The sequence below is a fragment of the Passer domesticus genome, chromosome Z, assembly GCF_036417665.1.
Source record: "Passer domesticus isolate bPasDom1 chromosome Z, bPasDom1.hap1, whole genome shotgun sequence".
NCBI classification, from domain to species: Eukaryota; Metazoa; Chordata; class Aves; order Passeriformes; family Passeridae; genus Passer; species Passer domesticus.
In genome coordinates this window covers 48,150,298-48,169,874 of record NC_087512.1, presented here as the reverse complement: position 1 = coordinate 48,169,874, position 19,577 = coordinate 48,150,298, and the positions used below count along the sequence as shown (strand labels likewise).

Sequence of the window (19,577 nt, the reverse complement as noted above, 5' to 3'; positions counted from 1 at the left end):
AAAGCTTCCCCCTTCAGCTCTCCACAGCAGCTCTAGGGAGTCTCTCTCCATTGTGAAATCTCCTTTGTCAGTCTACAGTGACAAGAGCTGGCTGCAGGAGGCATTTGCATTGGAACTCTCCCCAGATGGGGGGAAGAAGAGGCGATTCCTGAGGAAAGAAAAAGGCAACACTGTTTGGGAAAACACCAGCATGAGTTCACTACAACTCCAGGCCAGAAATCCCTTGAATACAGCAGCATCCATCCATGGGGCAGCACTTTAGCTTTGAAATCAATCTGACAAACCTGCTGCCCCTTCCTGCTGCTGTAGCTGACTCTAAATCACGAGAAATGTGCCAACTCTGCCAAAGACAGGCAGACATGGTGAGATAAAAAGAGCCAGTCTGCTGAAAAGGAGACCAAATGAATGTTTTCTAATGCCCCCTTTTCATCCTTTCCCCAGCCAAGCCAGAGCAATGTCCTTCCTCTCTGTCACCGATGGTGACCCAGGCACGGGATGCACAGTGGGGACAGAGCCCGCAACTGCTCCCAGTGCCTTCGCCACGGGCTTCCATTGCCCTGAAATGCCGTGCCGGGCGCTGCCCTTCCGTGCCGTGCCGTGCCGTGCCGTGCGGAGCCCGGCCAGCGCCGGGAGCCGCCCCGCCCGCGCTGTGCCCGCGGCCCCGGCTCTGCCGCGCTCGTCCCCGCCAAGTCCGGCCCGCGCCGGGGCCGCGCTGGGCGCGAGCGCAGCGCCCCCCTCCGGCCGCGCGCCGCCGGCGCGGCCGCGGCCGTTGCGCCGCGGGCGTTGCGGCCACAGGCGGCGATCGGAGCCATGGCGGAGCTGCCGCTGCCCGCCGGGCTCAGCGCCAGCGCCTTCCCCGCCAAGCTGTGGCGCCTGGTGAACAGCCCCCGCGTCCGCTCCGTGCGCTGGGACAGCCGGGCCCAGGGGCTGCTCGTCGACCGCTCCCTCTTCGAGCGGGAGCTGCTCGGCCCGGGCCCCGCCCCCGGGGGCGGTGGCGCTGGGGCGGGGCCGGTGCCGCGCCCCTTCAGGGCCACGCAGTTCAGCAGCTTCGTCCGGCAGCTCTACCGCTACGGCTTCCGCAGGGTGCCGGGCTGGCTCGGCGCGGCTGCGCCGGGCGATGCCGGGGGCTGGCTGCACTTCAGCAGCCCCTGCTTCCGCCGCGACCGCCCCGACCTTCTGCTCCGCCTCCGGCGCCGGAGCGCGGCCGACAGGCGGCGGCCGGCGGCGGGCCGGGAGGGCTGCAGGCGCCCGCCCTGCGGCTCCCGGCAGCTCCCCGGGGCGCGGCCGCTGCCGGACGGGCGGCACGGGCGCGGCCGCTTCCAGCCGCTGCCCCGGGAGCGGCCGCCGCTGCCGCCCGGGCGCCCGCCCAGCGGCTTCCTGCTGCTGCAGCGGGAGCGGACGCTGCCGGACGGGCGGGAGCTGCGCAGCCCCCGGCCCGGCCGCCTCCAGCAGCGCCCCGGGGAGCGGCCGCTGCTCGCCCGGCGCCCGCCCTGCAGCTTCCACCTGCTGCACCGCGACCGGCCGGTGCCGGCCCGGCGGGAGGGGCCGAGCCGCTTCCAGGAGCTGTACGGGGAGCGGCCGCTGCCCGCCCAGCGGGAGGTGCTGGGGATCCCGCCCTGCGACTTGCTCGGGCTCCACGGGGAGCCGCCGCTGCCGCTCGGGCGGGAGGGACCCCCCAGCCGCTTCCAGGAGCTGTACGGGGGGCAGCTGCCTCCTCTCGACCGGGAGGTGCTCCGGCTCCAGCCCTGCAGCTTCCAGCAGCTGCACAGGGAGCAGCAGCCCCAGCCCCCGGCTTTTGACCCACGAGGTAGGAAAAGAGTTGTAGCCTTGTTTTTCCCAAACATACTTAAAAGTGACCGTTTGAAGTATTTTTCCACAAGGCTCTGTCATTCTCAGCCAGCAATTGTCAAGCCTATTAGGAAGGGGAACCTAGAAGGCCAAAAAATTCTCTGCCTTTTTTTTCCTGCTTGCTGCCTGTGATGTTTGATCGAAGGCAGCAATAGAGCTCTGTATCCCAGAGCCACATTATGGAGCCTGACCAATGGGTTTGGATTCTTGCAGCCACCCCAGGCACTTCAGCATCCAGTGCTCCACCTGGCACTGCTGGTGCAGCATTAACAGCCTCCAGCTCAGCCCGTAACACACCTGAGGAAGAGCAGTCACCAGCAGTGGATCTTGCCTTTGCTGTGGAGCAAATGATCCGGGAGATCAGGAGATCCCTATCTGAAAGGTCTCCCTCTGCCCAGGTAACTCCATTGGAGGGGAAAGGAAGAGGCTGGGCTTACATGGAGAAGAAGAGAAACTTGCATCCTTGATGTGATTCCAAGAAAATACCAAATGATCTTGAGTTTTCTTTCTTTCCATTGTTCTTTCAAGGGCAATATTAATGCTGTGCCTGAGTCTTCAGGAGGTGAGCCTGTGGACAGAGCTGCAGCAGAGGAAGCCTCATCTGGCACGGAGAGCTGCAGGAACAGTTCCCCAGAGCCCGAGGAGCCTGGTAAGGACAGAGCCCCCCTTGGTTTAGAGAGGTGTGAGATGGCTGCTCCGAGCCTGCCTCTGGCAGCAAGGGAGATGAGCAGAGTTGAGCTCCTGTCTGCAGGGCTGGTGCTTCCTGGTGCCTTTAGTTCAAATCCTGCACGGGCACAACCTCCCCGAGCCCTGCCCTCCACACTTCTCCAGAGGCTCTGACACTGAGTCCTCTGCTGTGGCAAGGGAGCAGGGAATAAAGCTGACCTTGTGGGAGTTGTGTCACCAAGCTGGATGTCCCAGTTTGGTTCATAACTCAGCCCCACCAGCCTTCAGCTTCAGCCATTTCAGTGGGGACTGAGGTCTCTCTGTCACTGAGACTGTGTTTCAAGCTCAAGACTTTGCTGAGACTTTATCAGGATACTTAAACACTTTACACAGTTCAGTTTTGAACACTTGGAAGGATCCCTGTTCTTTAAAGAGCAGGCTTCAAATTGCCAAGTGAGAGTTTGCCTTTCAGGCCATCTTTTACAGTCCCTTGTAGAAGGACAATTGGTGCTCAAGGAACATTTGCACAAGGGCCAATATTGACTCAGTGTTCCCTTTGCTTTCCAGATCACATGTGACCGACCTCTCCAGGAGGGCTGGCCTGTGTGGCAGGAAGAGACAGAGGGAGAGCCTGGAACATCGGGCAAGTTGAATTCCTCTGTCTCTAGTTATATTTATAGATGTATATAGTTATGTTTATTTATCTAGGTAGTTGTATTTATAGATTTATGTGATTATATTTATCTATATAGATAGAGATCTGTACAGTTAATTTATTTTTGGTTTTACTGGTATATCGTTATAGCTTTAGATATGTTGTTGTAGTTATAGATGTGCACAGTTGCACTTATACCTGTGTATAGTTACATTTACATATATACATTTGTAAATGCCTATTTATATTTGTATATGGGGGTTTAGCTACGTAGATTGATATTTATATACACCTTTTTTTAACCTCTTGCCCTGTTCTGCTTCCTCGCTCACCTCTTGCTTTCCCCCTGTGCCCCCTGTGTCCCCTCTCCCTGGGCTGGGTCCGAGCTGGCGGCCGGGCCAGGCGCAGCAGCAGTTCCAGCCCCGGATGTCCCTGGAGTGCTGGGAGCTGCCGGTGGCCCCAGGCACTGTCCCCTGAGGAGCTGCTGAAGGACGGTGAGACTGAGGGGGCTGAGGGGGCTGAGGGGGCGGTGGCGCTGAAGGGACGGTGACCCTGAGCTGCTGCTGGGGCTGAGGGCTGTGGGGCAGCCCAGGGCCATGGTGGCACTGAGGTGACAGGCAAGTGGCACAGGCTGAGGGGGTGGCGGGTCTAAGGGGACGGGATGGGTCAGAAGGGACTGAGGGGGGTGAGAGGACTGTGAGGGGCTGAAGAAGCTGAAGGGGGCTGGGGGTTTGGTGAGAGCATGGCAGGGCTGAGGGGATGGAGGGGCCAGCAGGGAGCACAGAGGGCTCCGGGACTGCAGCTCTGCCAGGCCTTGGAACCAATTCCAGAGCCTCCACTTTTGCCACAGCTGTAATGACCACAAGGACAGCTGGAGACTGCCGGGAGCCAGCAGGGAGAAGCCGAGGGCCAGCAGCAGGAGCAGTGAGCGGGGCCCTGCTGCTGCCAGCCTGGAGAGGGCCCGGGTGAGGCCCCAGGGCCGGGGAGGCAGGGTGGGGCTGAGGCTGGCGTGGGCTGTGGCCGTGGGCCCTGCCCGTGCTGGGGCTGCTCAGCGCAGCTGCCCCGGCTGGCACAGGGGCTGTCCTTGGGCAAGGCAGCTGTGCCGGCAGGGCCCGGGCGCTGTGCCGGCTCTGCCGGGCTGCCGGGGCTGCGGGACGGTCCCGCCGCGGCTGCGCTCACCACAGCCCGGCCCGCTCAGCTGCTTTCTCTTTCTGACCCTCCTGGGGAGGCTCTGACATTTCCTCTTCCCTGAAGGAAGTGCAGCTGCTGCCAAGGGAAATGTCCCCATACTGACTCAGTGTTTCCTTTCCTTCCCAGATGTGCCATCTGCTGTCCCTGGCCAGGAGATCTTCCAAACTTCATCTGCAGGCTCAGAAGAACCGGTGTCCTTTGGCCACCCTCAGTTCCCTCTGAAGATGGGATCACCTGCAGAGCAGAGGGGACCAGCTGCAGCTCCAGGCCCAGCTCTTGCCGGTCACAGCTGAGCCTGTGGCAAGCTCCAGGAGCTGCTGCCATCTCCCTCCCTGTTGGTAGCTCACTCCCTCCAGTCCCCAGGCCCTGCCCATCCACCTTTTTCCCTCCCAGCTCACCCCTTCGCTTTGCCTTCCCTTATTAAACAGTTTGGCTTTTTCATTTGACTCGTGGATCTGTCCATGGAGCTGAAGCCGCACAAATTCTGAGCCTGGGGACACGCAGGGCCCTACTGCCGTTCTCTTCTACGCCGTCATCTGTGCACGGGCAGGAAGGAACAAGGGTAGCTCAGGCTACAAAGGTCCCTGTCCTGCTGCTCCAGTTGCACAGCACTGTGGAGTTAAAGGTGGTGCTGAGCACGCTGAGGGGAACAAGGACCCTGGGTTTTAGAAAAGCCAGCTTGAGTATGCTCTTCCATGGCAAGCATCCACCAAGGGCAGAGGAGCTTGCGATGCTGGAAGTTCTCACCAAGAGCTTCCTGAAAGTACAGCAATGCTCCATGCATACACAGGGACAGGAAGAGGGCAGAACCAGAGACCATGGTGGCCTAACAGTGAGCTCTGGGTGTGACTCAAAGCAAATGAAGCAGCAGCAGAGGCGCGAGCGTCCCAGTGGCCACAGCGCTGTCAGGCAGTGCCTGCAGGCTGGGTGCGCTTCTGGCAGCTCTGCTCTCCCCACAAGTGAGGAATTGCAGCCCCTGCCTCAGGCCCAGTCAGAAAGCCAACCAAGTGAGACCAGAGGCAGGGGACCTTCCCAGCTCTCTTGGGCATGGCTGCAAAACAGCCACTGCGTCTTCCTGTGCCCGTGTTTGGGGTGTGCTGAGCCCAGAGCTGGCCAGCTTGTGCTCCGCTGTGCCAGGAGCGCTCTGGGCGGGCAGAAGTGCTGTGGGCACAGCGGAGCGTCCTGCAAGGGGCTGACCAGAGCCTCCTGCGGGAACAGGGCTCCGCTCCCTGGCTGGGAACAGCCTGCTTTTGCTGCCCTGAGTGCAGGCAGGAGTTCAGGCACGTGCAGAGGCAGCGGGCAGCTCGTGTTTGTAGGGGCCCGGGGCTGCGCGCCCAAAGCGACACGTGGGCGTGGGGAAGGAAGTGACACAGAGCTGGGGGAGGGAAGATGAGCTCGAGCTGGAGTGCCTGTGCTGCAAGGAGCAGAAGGAATTCAGCCTTGCCAGGGTTTCTGACATTTGTGTTGGTGTTCCCTGGGAAATGCTGACATTTGGGGAAGTGCCTTTGGAGGAGAGGAGCTTGATTCTCAAGGCAACTGCTTCCCCAGGAGCCCCCAGTGAGGTAGGTGCAATTACAATCTGCACCCCAGCTCATGCTCAGTATTTACTACAATCTTAAATAACAATAAAGTCAAACACAACAGATGACTGATGTTCCTACCTTCTGCTTCCCAAACACAGCCAAGGGTGGCAGCAGCTACAGCTCCATTCTCCTGAGCTCACAGCGCAGCGCAGCTGCTCCAGCCACACCAGCACGGGACTGGCCGCAGGTTGTACAGCCCGTGCCTGAGCCAGGATCAAAGCGCGTTTCCTCTCAGGTAATGGGAGCCCCGCGCTCTTCCACAGGAGAATGAATGTCAAGAATGCCAGAGCAAATTGAAGTCTCTTGAGCCTGGTGAAGGTGAAATCTGCTTCTGTCCTTGTATAGAGCTATGGGTTTGTTTACATGGCTTCTCCTTCCCTTTTCTGCCTGGCTTTCTCACCTGCAGTTTTCCAAAGAAAAGTGAAGCCATAGGTGGAATAAATAGACTCCACAACCTGATGTAGTTATGAAGTGGGTCTGTATTGTCAGCACCGGGCACAAGTGAGATAGCTCTCCTGAAAACTTGTGCCCTGAGCCCTGGTTTGAGCCCCATCTTTTATTCACAAAGGTGCTCCATATACATGACATTCAACCCCTGGCCCTGCCTGTCCTCGCCTGGCATGATAATTAGATCCATGCCCTTCTGAGCATGCCTTGTTCATGGTGGGGGTGACATAGGAGTCTTTGGTGGTCTCTGAGGCTGAAGATTGTGGTCATCCATATGGCTGAACTTTTCAACTTTTCTCCTTTGTGCGTGTGCTTTGGTCCCTTGGTGCTTATGTGAGTACGTCTCTCAGTCTTGATGAGCTTGGAGAGAGAGAGGAGCCCTTTATCTGGGTTTCTGCATCCTTGGTCTTCTCCCAGTATTGTTCTTTATGCAAGAAGCTTCTAAAATTGGCGTTTTTCTATTCTATAGAAAACCTCTATAGACAGAGGTTTCTTAAGTAAATGGTTAAAATTCAACACATAATTCTGCAAGCTAAAATTTAAATGCTTAATTCATATTGCTAACTCAAGGGAGTTCCAAAAATCTCTCTTTCAAAAGCAACAAACCTTTGAAAGGTTCAACCTCAACATAACTGTGATCCTCAATCAATACCTCCATCTTCCACTTGCTTAAACTCTCTTTGTCCTGGGCACTCTGTATGGCCTTTTTCCTGGAAGCTCTCTGGCTGTCTTGAATGCTTTTGGAGTAAAACGTAATCCCTGATCTATTTTCAACTCTCTGCACAGACAGAGACTGCTGGAAGGGAGGTAGGACTGGTATTGGGGACCTGGCAGCTTGTCCAGGAAACAAAATGATTGAAATTATGGCAATGTGGACAAGGCATGCAAGTCCAGGTGGTAAGCTCAAACATGCAAGTACTTGCAGTTTCCCCTCAGTACTTGACAGTTTAGGGGTATGGTCTCTTCTTATTTCTGTCTCTTAATCCTCAATCCTTGCCACACTCCTTCAACATCTTTTGCATTGTGATCTTCCATGTTTTCTCCCTCCCTTCTTCTTTCTGTGACTTTCTGTACATGACAGACAATCTGTCATACACTGTCAGCTTGCTCAGTCACTCGAGCAGTGATAATGATGGTGTAGAAATTGTAGTGGCACAGTAGGCAAACGCGTCATGCTTCTGTGTGCCCTCTGCAGGCAAAGCTGCTTCCCAAAGCTTCAGTCAAACTTGGAACAAAGGCTTGTCACCACTGCTTTGTTGTGGTTTATGCATTGATGGAGCAACACTTCTGTCTCAGCCCGCTTAAGCCACTGCAAAGCTGGAATTGTTGCTTTAGCAGCAGATGTGATGGCAGGGTTCTTACTGCTCCATAGTAAGAACTCTGCAGTTCTTCTAGAAGAGGTTTGTGATCTTTGTGCAATAAGAGCGATGCCTTAAACTGCTGCAGTGCAAGTCATGCACTCATGAGATGTGTTTTCAGACACAGGTATTTCTAGATATGCCTAGTGAGTGGCCTCCTGGGGAGCAGGGACAAACGAGGAAGGAAAGTGGGCTGATAAAACATGCTTCTGCTTCAAAAAAAAGCCATGACTTCCCTTCACAGAGAAGGATATAAAATTTTTCTTGATTGGCCTGAAGGGAATAAACAAGTCTCTCTATGTCCTGATCTTTTACTAGTCTGAAATTGTTCAGAAAGGTTGTAATTTTTTTCTTTTTTTTTTTGGGGTGGGGGGTTGGGGTCTGCATTTCAAGCCTGTTCTCCCAGCAGTCAGGGCCCTGCACAGCTGCTGTGGGTGGGGCAGGTGCTCAGGTAATTACCAACAGGTGCTTGGTAATTACTAACAGCCAGGTGAGAAGTTGGCTTGTGCCTGGTTGAGGGCTTGAGGACTGTGGTGAGAGAAGGGCCAGGGAGTGGAGTGGAAAATACTATTTACACAAGCAGGTATAGGTGGATGTCTGGGGTGTAGGTGGGATTTAACTGGTTTTGGTACTGCATTTATGAAGAATTGAACATTTAACTCTGAGATAGGACTATTTAGTTGCTACTCTAAATGCTGGGTTTACTGACATGGAATGTAGTTTCTTTGTATTTTGCTCTGAGAGTGTCTCAACAACATTGAAGTCCAATTACAGTCGTCATAAACACAAGTTAATATCTTCCTTTTTGTTGCAAACAGAAGCTGAAAGGCCCAATGGATCTTGCATTCAGTAATGTACACATTTCTAAAAGAAGTGGCTCTCTCCTGTTCCTGTGGCTGGCTGGTCTCTTCAGGCTAGAAAAACATTTCTGGGAGCATTTTCTTGCTGCTCCAATATCTCTATGCCCTTGGAACCTGATGCAAATACTGCATGTTTCTAAAATTATCTCTAGGCCCTTCCATTTTCTACTTTGCACCTGTCACCTAGGGGAGAAACCAGTCTGATAAGGTTTTATTTTTTGTAGGCCTCTCAAATTGCAGCCCATTGTATTTAGCTGCAAAATCCTAAATCATGCTATCAGGATACCTGAAATGGACACTGGTAGAGAGTAAAAAAACAATGCCTGATACAGATGCTATCAACTATTTTTAGTTCCTGACAGTCCAGTATTGCCCTTACCCAAGGACTGTTCTTGTTTTTTTCTCTTTTTCTCAGTTCTCAGTTCTGTGATGGCTGAGAAACAAAAATCCCAAGTAAGGGAATCCAGAGTAGATGGACATGATGAGAATTCGGGGCAAATTTGACCATACACTGATCTGTAGGATTGCCCTCCTCCATGGAAGATTGTAGTGGTGTGATTGCAATCATTTCTGCTGGTCAGTGTTTTTAGTGTTAACACAGCTCCCCAGGGAGCCAGCCAGATTTTATGACTCTCTTTGGAACTGAAGGAAAAAGAGAAGAAAATGTGTCTGTGGTGTTTTCCTGCAGCAGTTCCACATGCTATTTGTGGCATGTAACAATTAGCTTCCACACCTAGGAACTGCTTGTGCTGCAGTCTTAAGTGTGCTAGCTGTGAGAGCTGCTTCTGGAGAAAGGTGATTTCTATTACTGCTGTGTAAATTCTTCCTCCAGAATGAGAACAACCCAACAACTTCCTAGTTGCTTCCAGATGGTTGCATAAGGGTTTGTATTTGTACCCCTGTTCTTGGATGTTTGAATTCTGTAGTCAAGCTACCCAAAAGGTCCAAGAGCTGTATCCAAGCAAGGGTGTGTTTGGATGGTGGTCTGGGACAGAGAGTATTCTCCTCTGTAGTTAAAACTGGCCAAGTTTAAGCTTTTTAATTGACAGGCATTTTTAACTGGAAAAATAACAGTTTTTGAAAGAGAGAGTTTTGAAATCCCCATAGTACATAATGTAAACCTAGAGCATATTTTACAAGCTCACTTTGGGAACTGCTTGCAATTCAATGTTGCCTCCTGAGGTCTCTCAAGTTGTGGGTGTCTTAAAGAAGAAGAGAAATAGGAATTTATGAGAGTGGAAACAGAACTCCAGAACTTTTCACTACACCCGTCCTGTACCGAAGTGGCTGTTGTGAAAAATACAGCCAGCCCCATGAAACTTAGCAGTGTGAAGAGACTGCTGCACAGCATCAGCTGAACTTCAGTATGTCTGAGCCAGTACTGCTGGCACAAATGCCGCCAGCATTATCTCTGCACCCTGGGACACTTCCCAGTTCCTGTGCCTTGACACTGCTTTCCCATGGGGCTGGGGAAGGCGTTTGGCTCTATGAACTGGCTGGTGCTGTGAAACAGGTCCATTTTTGCAGATGAGGTGATGGTGTGCACGTGTCCACATGTCTCCCTGCCTTAGTGCCCTTTGTGAGCTTCTTACTTGAGCTGGGATTTGTGGAGTGGTTAAAGCTTGCTGCCTTTTATTTCTTTGCTCCTATTCAGAGAAATGAGTTGTTGAAGTCCCTGAAATGTTCTGTTTTCATCCTTATGCAAGACAGTGAGGAATGCGTTCTTTTCATCCCTTAGGTAATTCTTTGCTTTATTATTGCATGCAGTGAGATAGGATTAGTGTGGGTTACAACAGTAAGAGAATATGGAATCAGACAACAATAAGCACAAGTGCAAAAGGTAAAAATAGTCTCAGGAATTAACCTAGTAGTTTGAGATTTCTATGAATATATAAAACACTTGCAACAATGCTTAAATCTCTTTTTCTTTCTGATAAAAAATGTATTTTCAAGTATTTTGCATACGGGATTCCCCTGGGATGTAAGAACTCGAAGCATTTCAAGTCTGCAGCTTCAGGAATGAAATAAACTTTTGACTCAAGTTGTCAACCTGAATAAACTCTGAACTACCCCACAGCAATTGCAAGTTATAGCTAATAATGATGGAATAAAACCACAATTGCTCTTTTTCCTCTTAGCATTTTCTCCCTGGTCCTATAAAGATTGGGTTTGTGCCTTGTTCCTTAGTTTGGTTTCCAAACCATTCCATGTCCTCAATAGATCTGGAGAACTGCCTCATGCGTAGGTCTGAAGAATCAGTTTTGAATCTAGGAAATTAAAGGAAGAATTGCACTTCATAAGCTTGGGCTTCTGGATTGAAAGCTTTAGATCATTCAAGTAGACATTGCTGAGTGTTCAACCTGGTCTGGCAGGCTCCTCTCTCTGAAAGGTGGGCAACTGAAACCTCTGTGTTTGCACAGAAAGGCAAGTTATAGGATAGCTGGGAATTGGCTCTGGCCAGCTGGTGTCCCAGGTGTCATCTTTAATAGTTGTTTTCTTATGTTATTAGTAACCAGGCCATTAGGCCAAGCACCTGTATTGTTTGGGTTTTTGGTTGTTTGTTTTTTTTGTTTTTGGGGTTTTTTTTTTAATTTTTAAAAATTATTTGAGGGTTGGTCTGTTTGGTTTTGCTTCTGTTTGCTTGTTTTAGTTTTGGCTAGCTGCGTTGGCAGGTGGCTGTGAGTGCACTGTAGTACCCCCAGCGGCTGCCCAGCTCTGCTCTATTATGTTTCTTTTTCTTAGCCAGGTCTCATAAGCCCTCAAAAGAAATATAATACAGCCAAGGACAGCTTATGTATTACTTTGGGGGCATAAAATTAGCAGGATGACTTCTGCAGCAGTGTTAGAAACAAAAAGGTTTAATAAAAGGCATAATAACAAAGAGAAAAACTCGAGCCAGGTGCAGAGGTCTGCTCCTGGTAAAAACACCTCACAAAAGCACTTAGCTCTTTTCTCTTCTTTTTCTCCCTGATGGATCAAGCAGGACTTTTTGGCTTCTATCCAATTAGATGTCCTCAAGTATTTGGTGAAGTCCCTGAGGTCCCATGAGGTGGCTTTTCACCTAATCCTTGAGAGAAACTTTTGGCCTTCTTTCCTTTTTTCGGGGACAAAGGCTAGTTTTGCCACTCTGCCATTAGGGTGCACACTCCTACAGACATGGCTCTGTTTTCTTTCTTGCTCTCTTACCTCTGTGGCACTCAAAGCCATACTTGCTATTGTAGTCATTAGCTACAAGGTCCTGCTAGGATGGTTGACTAATTCAGGAACAAACAGCCATGCTGCCATACCAGGGACACTGCTCTGGAAATGGGCAGAAAGAGAAACCATTCAATGTTTTTCACTTTAGAAATGTTCCATTGCAGCTTTATCTGCAGCAGAGTTACATTTACTGTACTGTCCAGAGCTAACTTTAATCACATAATTTAGGAGTGTCCAGCTGTAAATCTCACAGCCATGGGATCAAAAGTCCTTTCCACTTCTGGTTAAGTGGCTCTCCTTTCTGGGTCTGGATGTACACCCAGTCTCCTGAGTAGTGAGGACATTCTTGAACATTCAGGCTTATTAGTGAGACCAAAACAACAAACTTGCATGATGATAAAAGCATTTTCTCCTAAGGGTTACAGATGCTCTAGCAGCAGCATTTCGGCCTCCAGCCTCTGGTGGCAGACAAGGCTCAATAGCCAGGGCTGCCAGAAGGAGGCAGGGCAGGAGCAGTTTGCAAAGCTTCCTTAAGAATCCGGGGAAACCGAATCCCCATTTAATCCCCATTTTCTTTCCAGAGAGCCTCTTGGGATATTTCAATCCACCACCTTCTATCAACAACCATAACTTTTTGGAGGTGGTGCCAAGATTTTGTTTTCTCAGTTTTGATCCTTAAATGTTGAAATAACTTACAACAACACAGACGAAGGTCAACGGGCTTCAGCTCTTTCTCATGCATTGCTTGGGGTTCTCTCCCCTGCAAGGGGTCCAAACTTGTCACATCACAGGTTGTTCCCCGGGCAAAAGACTAGGAATTTTCACCATGTGCTTCCTTCTCCAAAAGTTCTATTTCATTCCCCCAAATCCAAATTCGCAAAACATTCTCCATTTCCCTTTCTTTGCAATCATTGCTTATTTTCCCGTGTAGTTCAACCACTTCTGTTGCAGAATGAGGTAGCACTGCCAGACACTGCATCCTGATAAGCGAATTCCTTCTTTATCAGTGAGCAGGGCTTGGGATGAGGAGGGAAGAAGATTGGCTTTGCAGAGCCGAACCTCTCCTCCAGGGAGCAGAGGAAGGTGACATCATCTTCGGGGCATCCTACCTCTGTATTTTATAGGGGCTGGCGGAGTTTAGAGTGAGGGGCGGGGTTGGACTTTGAGGCATTAAAGCCCTCCCAAGGGCTGCAGGGCTGACCTTGCAGTCAGGAACGCCCCGCTGTTCCTGGAGTCTGGAAAACACTGCTTCCAGACCTTCCCCAGCACTGTTAAATTGCAACTCTAAACCTCTCTGGCTTTGGAGGAACATGTTTAACTGATTTCTCATGGTTTGGGGGCTGGCTTCATCCTGGCATTCAATTCCTGCTCTGGCCTCAGGCTGGCTATTGTTTCAGGTTCTGAGGCAATTTGCAGCTGATGGGCACCATACAGCTCTGAGTCAAACCTCCATGCATATGGATACCACGCATGGTCCTTTACTGGGAGTTTTTAATTTTCTTCTACCAAATTTCATGTTTCTCCACAAGTAACTGTGGATGGTGCTAGTTCCTCTCCATCCCCATCTCTCTTTAGGGCTGGACAAGCTTTCTATATAAGCTTTTAGCAAGTGCGGCAGTGGAGAGCAGTTCAGATCAGTTTCTGCGTGGGATTCTATTACTTTTCTGCCAGAAAAGAGCAGCTTTGACTGAAAATTTATTTCTCCTTTGTTATGTCATGAACAGTTAATGCTGTATAAAAGGCCCAAGTCACCTCAAGAGTACCTGGCTTGCTGTGCCAATTAAAATGCAAGCATCCAAAAATGTTGCTCTGTGAGATACTTTAAAAGGACTTCAACTTGTTCATGTACTCTAAGTTAGAAAAGCAGGAGAAATACCGACGAGATGTTCTCAAGAGTTCGGAATAACATAAAAACCCTTGACTGGCAACGTCTGAAAATCAGAGAACTTTAAAGGCAAAAATAATTTAGAGCAGGATTCAATCAACATAAAACATTCCATGAAGGATTAACTTAGCCCATTCAATTTATAATCTCTGCAAGTTAATTTACATTTAGATTATTAAACCTGTTAGATTTTAAATTATTCAAAACTCTGAGAGGAGGGAAAAGGGAGGAGAAAGAGAAAGAGAGAATGACAGAAAAGAACCAACATAGCTATCACTCCAGGTTCCAGTGGTGTTCAGCTGATAGAAATTCCAAGAGGAGGTAGGGTCAAGACATGTGGTGGCCACATATCCCAAGGTAAATAGCCTTTGGCTCTCCTGGGGCCTTCCCCCACATGGGGCTCCCACTCACTTGGCCATTTAGGAGCTGGGTTAGGGGCTCCAGACACAGGTGTGGAGCATTGCCTCTGGTGTGCCAGGGATCAGCAGCCACTGCTGGGCTGGGATACAGGCCTGGGGGTGTGGGGCGTGCCGAGTGGGGCATCGCCTCACCAGAGCAAGGCTTGATCTGCCCCTTTCCCTACATACAAGCCCCTGAAAAGTGTTGAGCCAGCACTCTCTTCTAGTCCCTCACAGCAAGGTGTCCAGGTTCCTGTGCTTCTTGGCTGTCAAGACTCCACAGATTTGCAACTGGATCTTAAGAAACTTGGACATCTATTCCTTCCAAAAGCGGCTGCATGAGGGTTGTTTATACTTTCTAAGGCATTCCCTCCATTCTATGTCCTCTTCTTGAGGTGGTCCTTGTAAAGCCTCTCCTCTCTCCCCTTCTCCATGACAATGGAAAGGGACAATGGAGAAAACAATCGATGAGAGGTTAAAACTATTAGAGTTACAGTGTAGTGAGGAAATAAAAAGCAGTGCACAACAATAAGAAGAAAATTGTGCAAAAGGGGTACTGGCTTATGCAACAAAGGTGAAGTGTCACATGGGGCTGCTGAAACAAAGACAGGATGGCGAGGGCTTACAGAATGGTTCTGATGGTAGATGGGGGCTGCTGGTGCTGCCTGGAGCAGCTGTGCACCTGCAGTGGCAGTTTCCTGCTCCCTCTCTGCAGCAGGGATGGTGGCAGTGGTGATGGTGATGGGTGTCTCTCTGTCCCTGCAGAGCTCTGTTTGGCACTGCCGCTGCCATCAGTCTGCCACGCTGGGCATGTGTGTGGGAATGGGATCTGCCGCTTCGCTGCCTCTTCCTACCACCCTGCTGGGCTCCACTTGGCTTGGCTGGACTCACTTGGGATCAGTGTCACCACTCTGGCTTGCCTTGTTCTGCTGGAGCAGAAAAACAGTCCCACATGCCACCCTGGCCCTGATGGTTTCAGCTGTGTGTCAGAGCTGTCATTTCCATGCCACCCATCTCAGCCCCATCTCCTAACAAATACTGTGGAAGGATAAAAATGGGGGAAAAAATGGGGTGGTGCTTTGGTCCCAAGGCCTCCCTGCTAGAGTGAGTCAGACAGAACAATCCTCCTTGCATTTTCTGTCATGGCATTTCCCTGCTGAAATCACACCCATGGCTATGATGTAAAATGTTTTGAATATATAGTATTCAATAATATAATATACATACATACATACATATATATATATATATATATTTATGTATAGAAAGATCCATGACCATGTCTCTGTACCTAGGAGAAACCTCTAAATGTAATTAAAGCAGTGCTTCTTCTCCTTGTTTTCTGATTTCTAGAACAAAGGAATAAGCCTTCTGGTTTTTGCTCAGCAGAAATAGCGGCCAAAGACCACTAATGTGGTTCCTCACATCCTGGTCCCTTCTCAGTGCTCAGCTTCTCAGTGTGGGCTCCAGGGGCTCAGTGTGTTTCTACTCTTAGATGCCTTGAGCAACAGGTGATGGACTAGGAGGGCTTTGTGTGTTGCTTTGTAACAGAGGAGAACTTTGCAGGCTTTTTTTGGCATTAGGTGTAGAGAAGGTCTGGTTCTGTGCATGAATTCACAATCCAGCCTAGGGCGGCCGCTATTGTGATGTCAGCGGCCGCATCCCGGCGTTGTCAAGGCAAAGTTGCTGTGCCGAGGCCCGGAAGGGCTCAGTGTGCAGAGCACCTCTGTGGCACGCTCACTGCGGGCGGAACCTGCTGATCGACGAGGTCTCTGCCAGCAGGACTCTGAGTATTTTTGCTTTTCCCCACAGGCGTTGTCTGCTGCAGACTTGAGCAGCGCTGCTCAAGCCATGGAGGGAGTGTGTGCTGCAGTTTGCACAGCTTTTTCCGTGGCTTATTCTGGGTACTTTCTCACCCACCTGGCACGTAAGTAGATATTGCAGCATATGGAAACCAAAGTGCCACCAGGAGGCCTTTGGTTGGGTAAAGCCACTGTCAACAGCTCCAGCCAAGAAGGGGGTGTCTCTAGCCAGCGGGGAGTGGGCAGCATTTGTAATGTGGCCTGCAGGGGTTCCGCTTCTCCCGTGGCACAGCCTGTGGCAGTGGAGTCTGGAGTCCCCTCAGTTTGCTGGCTCAAGGAAGACAACTTCCAAGATAGGAAGAGTGGGAGAGCTTGTCAGGAGTCCTTGTAAAAGCTGTGCACTGCTCTCCAGGACTGAGGGGAAGTCCCTCAGTTCAAGTCTTCTCTGCATTCCCTCATCCCAGCATGTGCCTGTGGAACTTGACACTTCCTGCACATTAAAAGAGCCATTTGTTCTGTAAAGAAATTACAGAATCAGCTCGGAAAAGGCCTCTGAGATAGACATTTCAGAGGAGTTCTTGTATGCTCCTGAACACAGGAGCTGTTCCCGTGCTGTGTCACGATAGAACTGCCACCATGGCTAAGGGGCACTTGGGTGAAGCTTTTCTGGGGAAAGGTTTTCAGTGAGCTCATGGCAATTGCTGCATGCAATCTCCTGAGAAAACTGAAGCACAGGAAAAGGAGGAGCTGTAGCTCCTGCTGGGTGGGGCAGAAGCACTGACTGTTACAGAACCACTGGGACTTTCTCAGTCCCAGGTTTCTATGGGTTGAGTGGCCAAAGAGGACAAAAGGTAGACATCAGGCAGTATTTTGTGCTGTTGATGTGCTTGCTGTGTGACACAGGGGTTGCAGCTGGAGTGATGTAGTGAAAGCAGAATGCTCTGTCTTTGGGTTGACTTTTTGGTGGGCTTGCCCAGCACAGGCAGTTTTCTTTCAGCATCTGGTTGTTTTTCCCTTGTGTGTTGCAGGTCACATCAGCCATGCCTGGAGAGAATCCAGTCTTTGGGTGAGTGGGAAAGGAGCCTCTGGCCTTGGGAGCATTTGACAATTGTGGAGCAAGCTGTGAGCTGGGCCTGTTGCAGTCCAGTGCCAGCCTGGTTGCATGAATGAAAGTACAGTCCAGACTCTTTGCAGCAAGAGCAGCAGCAGCAGGAGGAGCCTGGGCTGTTTTCTGCAGTTCCTTTTCAGAGCTTTTAAGCAGCTGGAAGTGGGGTTGCCTGGTGCTTTAAGCCATGAGAGAATTTCTCCTGCACAAGAGAGTGCAGTCCCATCTAATTGTCCCATTTTACTTGAGTTGGAGCAACTTAGAATCCCATTTCCCTACAGATGATTTCTCCTTAGTGCATCTGGGTCTAGAGCTGAATATAAAGAAGGTCATGTGTCCCTCATGCTGCTGTCTGTCTGCAGAGCCCAACACCAACCTCGGAGGCTCCTCTGGCTATGTGTCTTCCTGCAGAAGAGGCCAAAGGGGAGGAAGATGCTCCCCAAACTGCACCTGCTGCCACTGCAGGGCCTGAGCATCCAGCATCAGTAAGTGGCAGCTCTGGGTAGTGCTGTGGCTACAGCAAAGCATAGCTGTAGTTTCTGATCAAACAGCACTTCCCATGCCTGGCTGAAGATGCTGAGGGCTGGAATCTTTCCAGCCCTTCCCCCAGTCAGTTAGGCTTGGAAAAGGGGAGTGGAACTTGGATTGTTCAGACATCTGAACAGTAGGCAGTAGGCACCTTCCTACTGTTCTGAAAGGGGCTGTGAATTTGTCTTAGCAAGAGACAAGAGGTAGCATTAGGATGTCTTTGGATGCTCCTGGGGTACAAGTGAGGCCCGTGGTGGCCAGTGGCTGTGCAGGCTCCCTGTCCCCTGTGAGGAGAGCAGTGCAAATATGCAGTTCAAAAGCTTGCAGGATATGAGGTGGCACTGTTCCCAGGAGGGACCTGGCCCTCCCCACAGAGCAGCTGTCAGTAGCTAAAGGAAGAGCTGAGCTGCAGCAGGGCCTGTAGCTGAATATAGGTAAGGTTGTGAATGACAGGTTCTTTCCTGTCCCTCGTGCTGCTGTCTGTCCACAGAGCACAAGGGCAGCGTCAGCACCTGCTCTGGCTGCCTCTGTACCCAAGGAAGAGGCTGAAGAGGAGGAAGGTGCCAATGAACCTGGCCCTGCTGTCAGCCCAGGGCTGGAGCAAACAACATCAGTAAGTGCCCACTTTGGGTAGCAGCGTCTTTGGTGTCATTTTGTCCGTCATGTAAAAGCAGCCTTGGGATTTTGTGCCTTGAGCTCTTGAAGCGAGCTGCACAAGCTGGGAGGTGAAGAGCCCTGGGTGTGGCCAGCAGCATCTTCCTAGGGGTGTGCATTTGAAATGAGATGGGAGGGGCATCTCTGCCAGGCACATTTGTGACCCAAATTCATTTCTTTTCCCAGAGCTCCACCTCCTCTGTCCTGGCAGCTGCAGGAGCTGCAGCTGAAGGCTGGGAAGAAGGCTCCAGTGCCCAGGCTGGAAGCTCAAGCACGAGCAGCTCGTGCACCTGGAGCACGACTAGCTCCTCTGGCAGCAGAGAGCAGCAGCGAGAGAGCACAGAGGACAAGTGCCTGGCCATGCTGAGTAGGTCCTTTGTGATCCTTGTGTGCCGGAGCAGTGCCTTGTGTGTGCGTGTGTCGGCATGAGCTGTCCCACCTCCTGCTCCTGCTCAGCTGAGTGCCAGGTCCTGAGGCCTCCACACAGGACCTGTTGTTGTGCCCTGAGGTGGTGAGGGATCAGCGGGGTGTTGCTCCTGCCTCTGAGAGCAGCTCGGCCTGGTTTGGCTTTGCCTGAGCTTCCCTGTAGGCAAAAGGCCAAGCAGAGCTTGCTTCTGGCTGAGCAGGAGGCTGTGACCTCGCGAATGAGTAGGCCTCAAGGAGCTCCTGCGGGGCCCAGCTGCTGTGGGCACGGCCAAGGTCATCTTCAGCACTCAGCCTGTCCTAAAGGCTGAGGGGCCTCATTCCTGAGGCCATCACAGTAGCTTATAACATGAGCTGCTGCTCCTGAAAGGCTGAAGGGCATTGTTTAGGCAAAGTCCTGCTTAAAACTGGACATCTGGGCTCTGCTGGAAGCACTTTGCAATATTCTTCCTGTTCTGGAGAGAGCAGCTGATGATAAAAATTGATGCCAGAACCCAAGATGCCTTTGATGTTTGCAAGGATGAAAGCTTGTGTTGAATGTCACGGAGTGTTCATTGCCAAGAACAGGAAGGTTTTGTTTTTCCTGCTGCCCTTAATGTTTCTAGAAAACAATCATTTCTCTTGGTTAGAGTTTTCTGATCCCTGTCTCCTCTGACTGTTTCTCCATGTGCTTAGATTGCAGTTTAGACTTTTAGTTTAGTGCAGGCCATCTGCGCTGCAGGGCTGCTTGTCTTGCTGCTGCTGTTTTTGAGGTGGTGCTGGTGCGGTGGTGTTGTTGTTTCCCGACTGACTGAGTTGAGAGGGCCCAGTGTCCCAGAGAGTGGGGCTGCCTTTGTGATCTGCTGCAGGGTGTGATCTCTTTTGAAGTGAGCATCTTTCCTTGGGCTTTTTACAGAGATGCTGGTGAGCAAGGGAGATCCTGAGGCGAAATACACAGAAGTGGAAACTCTTGGCAAAGGGTGAGTGCAGCCACAGT

The 19,577-nt window shown here is 51.1% G+C and overlaps 1 protein-coding gene and 4 long non-coding RNA genes across 6 annotated transcripts in view; 4 read left to right on the top strand and 1 right to left on the bottom strand.

Moving 5' to 3' along the window:
- The first annotated feature begins 1,825 nt into the window (after positions 1–1,825).
- LOC135290248 (uncharacterized) lies at positions 1,826–3,549 on the top strand. The gene is made up of 3 exons (XR_010352990.1): positions 1,826–2,246; positions 2,377–2,497; positions 3,082–3,549. It is a non-coding gene; the product is annotated as an uncharacterized LOC135290248 (long non-coding RNA).
- Positions 3,550–3,903: 354 nt separating this feature from the next.
- On the top strand, positions 3,904–4,806 carry LOC135291064 (uncharacterized). The gene is made up of 2 exons (XR_010353929.1): positions 3,904–4,134; positions 4,487–4,806. It is a non-coding gene; the product is annotated as an uncharacterized LOC135291064 (long non-coding RNA).
- A 6,639-nt stretch (positions 4,807–11,445) lies between these two features.
- Positions 11,446–15,715, bottom strand: LOC135291097 (uncharacterized). Of its 2 annotated transcripts, XR_010353965.1 has the most exons (3): positions 15,515–15,715; positions 15,381–15,438; positions 11,446–11,908 (listed from the first exon to the last, which is right to left on the bottom strand). It is a non-coding gene; the product is annotated as an uncharacterized LOC135291097 (long non-coding RNA). The 2 variants fall into 2 exon arrangements; XR_010353966.1 differs by lacking the exon at positions 15,381–15,438.
- Positions 15,716–15,814: 99 nt separating this feature from the next.
- On the top strand, positions 15,815–17,952 carry LOC135291001 (uncharacterized). Its single transcript, XR_010353859.1, has 3 exons — positions 15,815–16,016; positions 16,920–16,957; positions 17,359–17,952. It is a non-coding gene; the product is annotated as an uncharacterized LOC135291001 (long non-coding RNA).
- Positions 17,953–18,380: 428 nt separating this feature from the next.
- Positions 18,381–19,577, top strand: part of LOC135290909 (serine/threonine-protein kinase PAK 3-like) — a 7,950-nt gene continuing 6,753 nt past the window's right edge. The window contains exons 1-2 of the mRNA XM_064404932.1: positions 18,381–18,545; positions 19,497–19,560. Coding sequence (XP_064261002.1) covers positions 18,539–18,545; positions 19,497–19,560 — 71 coding nt within the window. The 5' untranslated portion in view covers positions 18,381–18,538. The remainder of the gene's footprint in view (positions 18,546–19,496; positions 19,561–19,577) is intronic.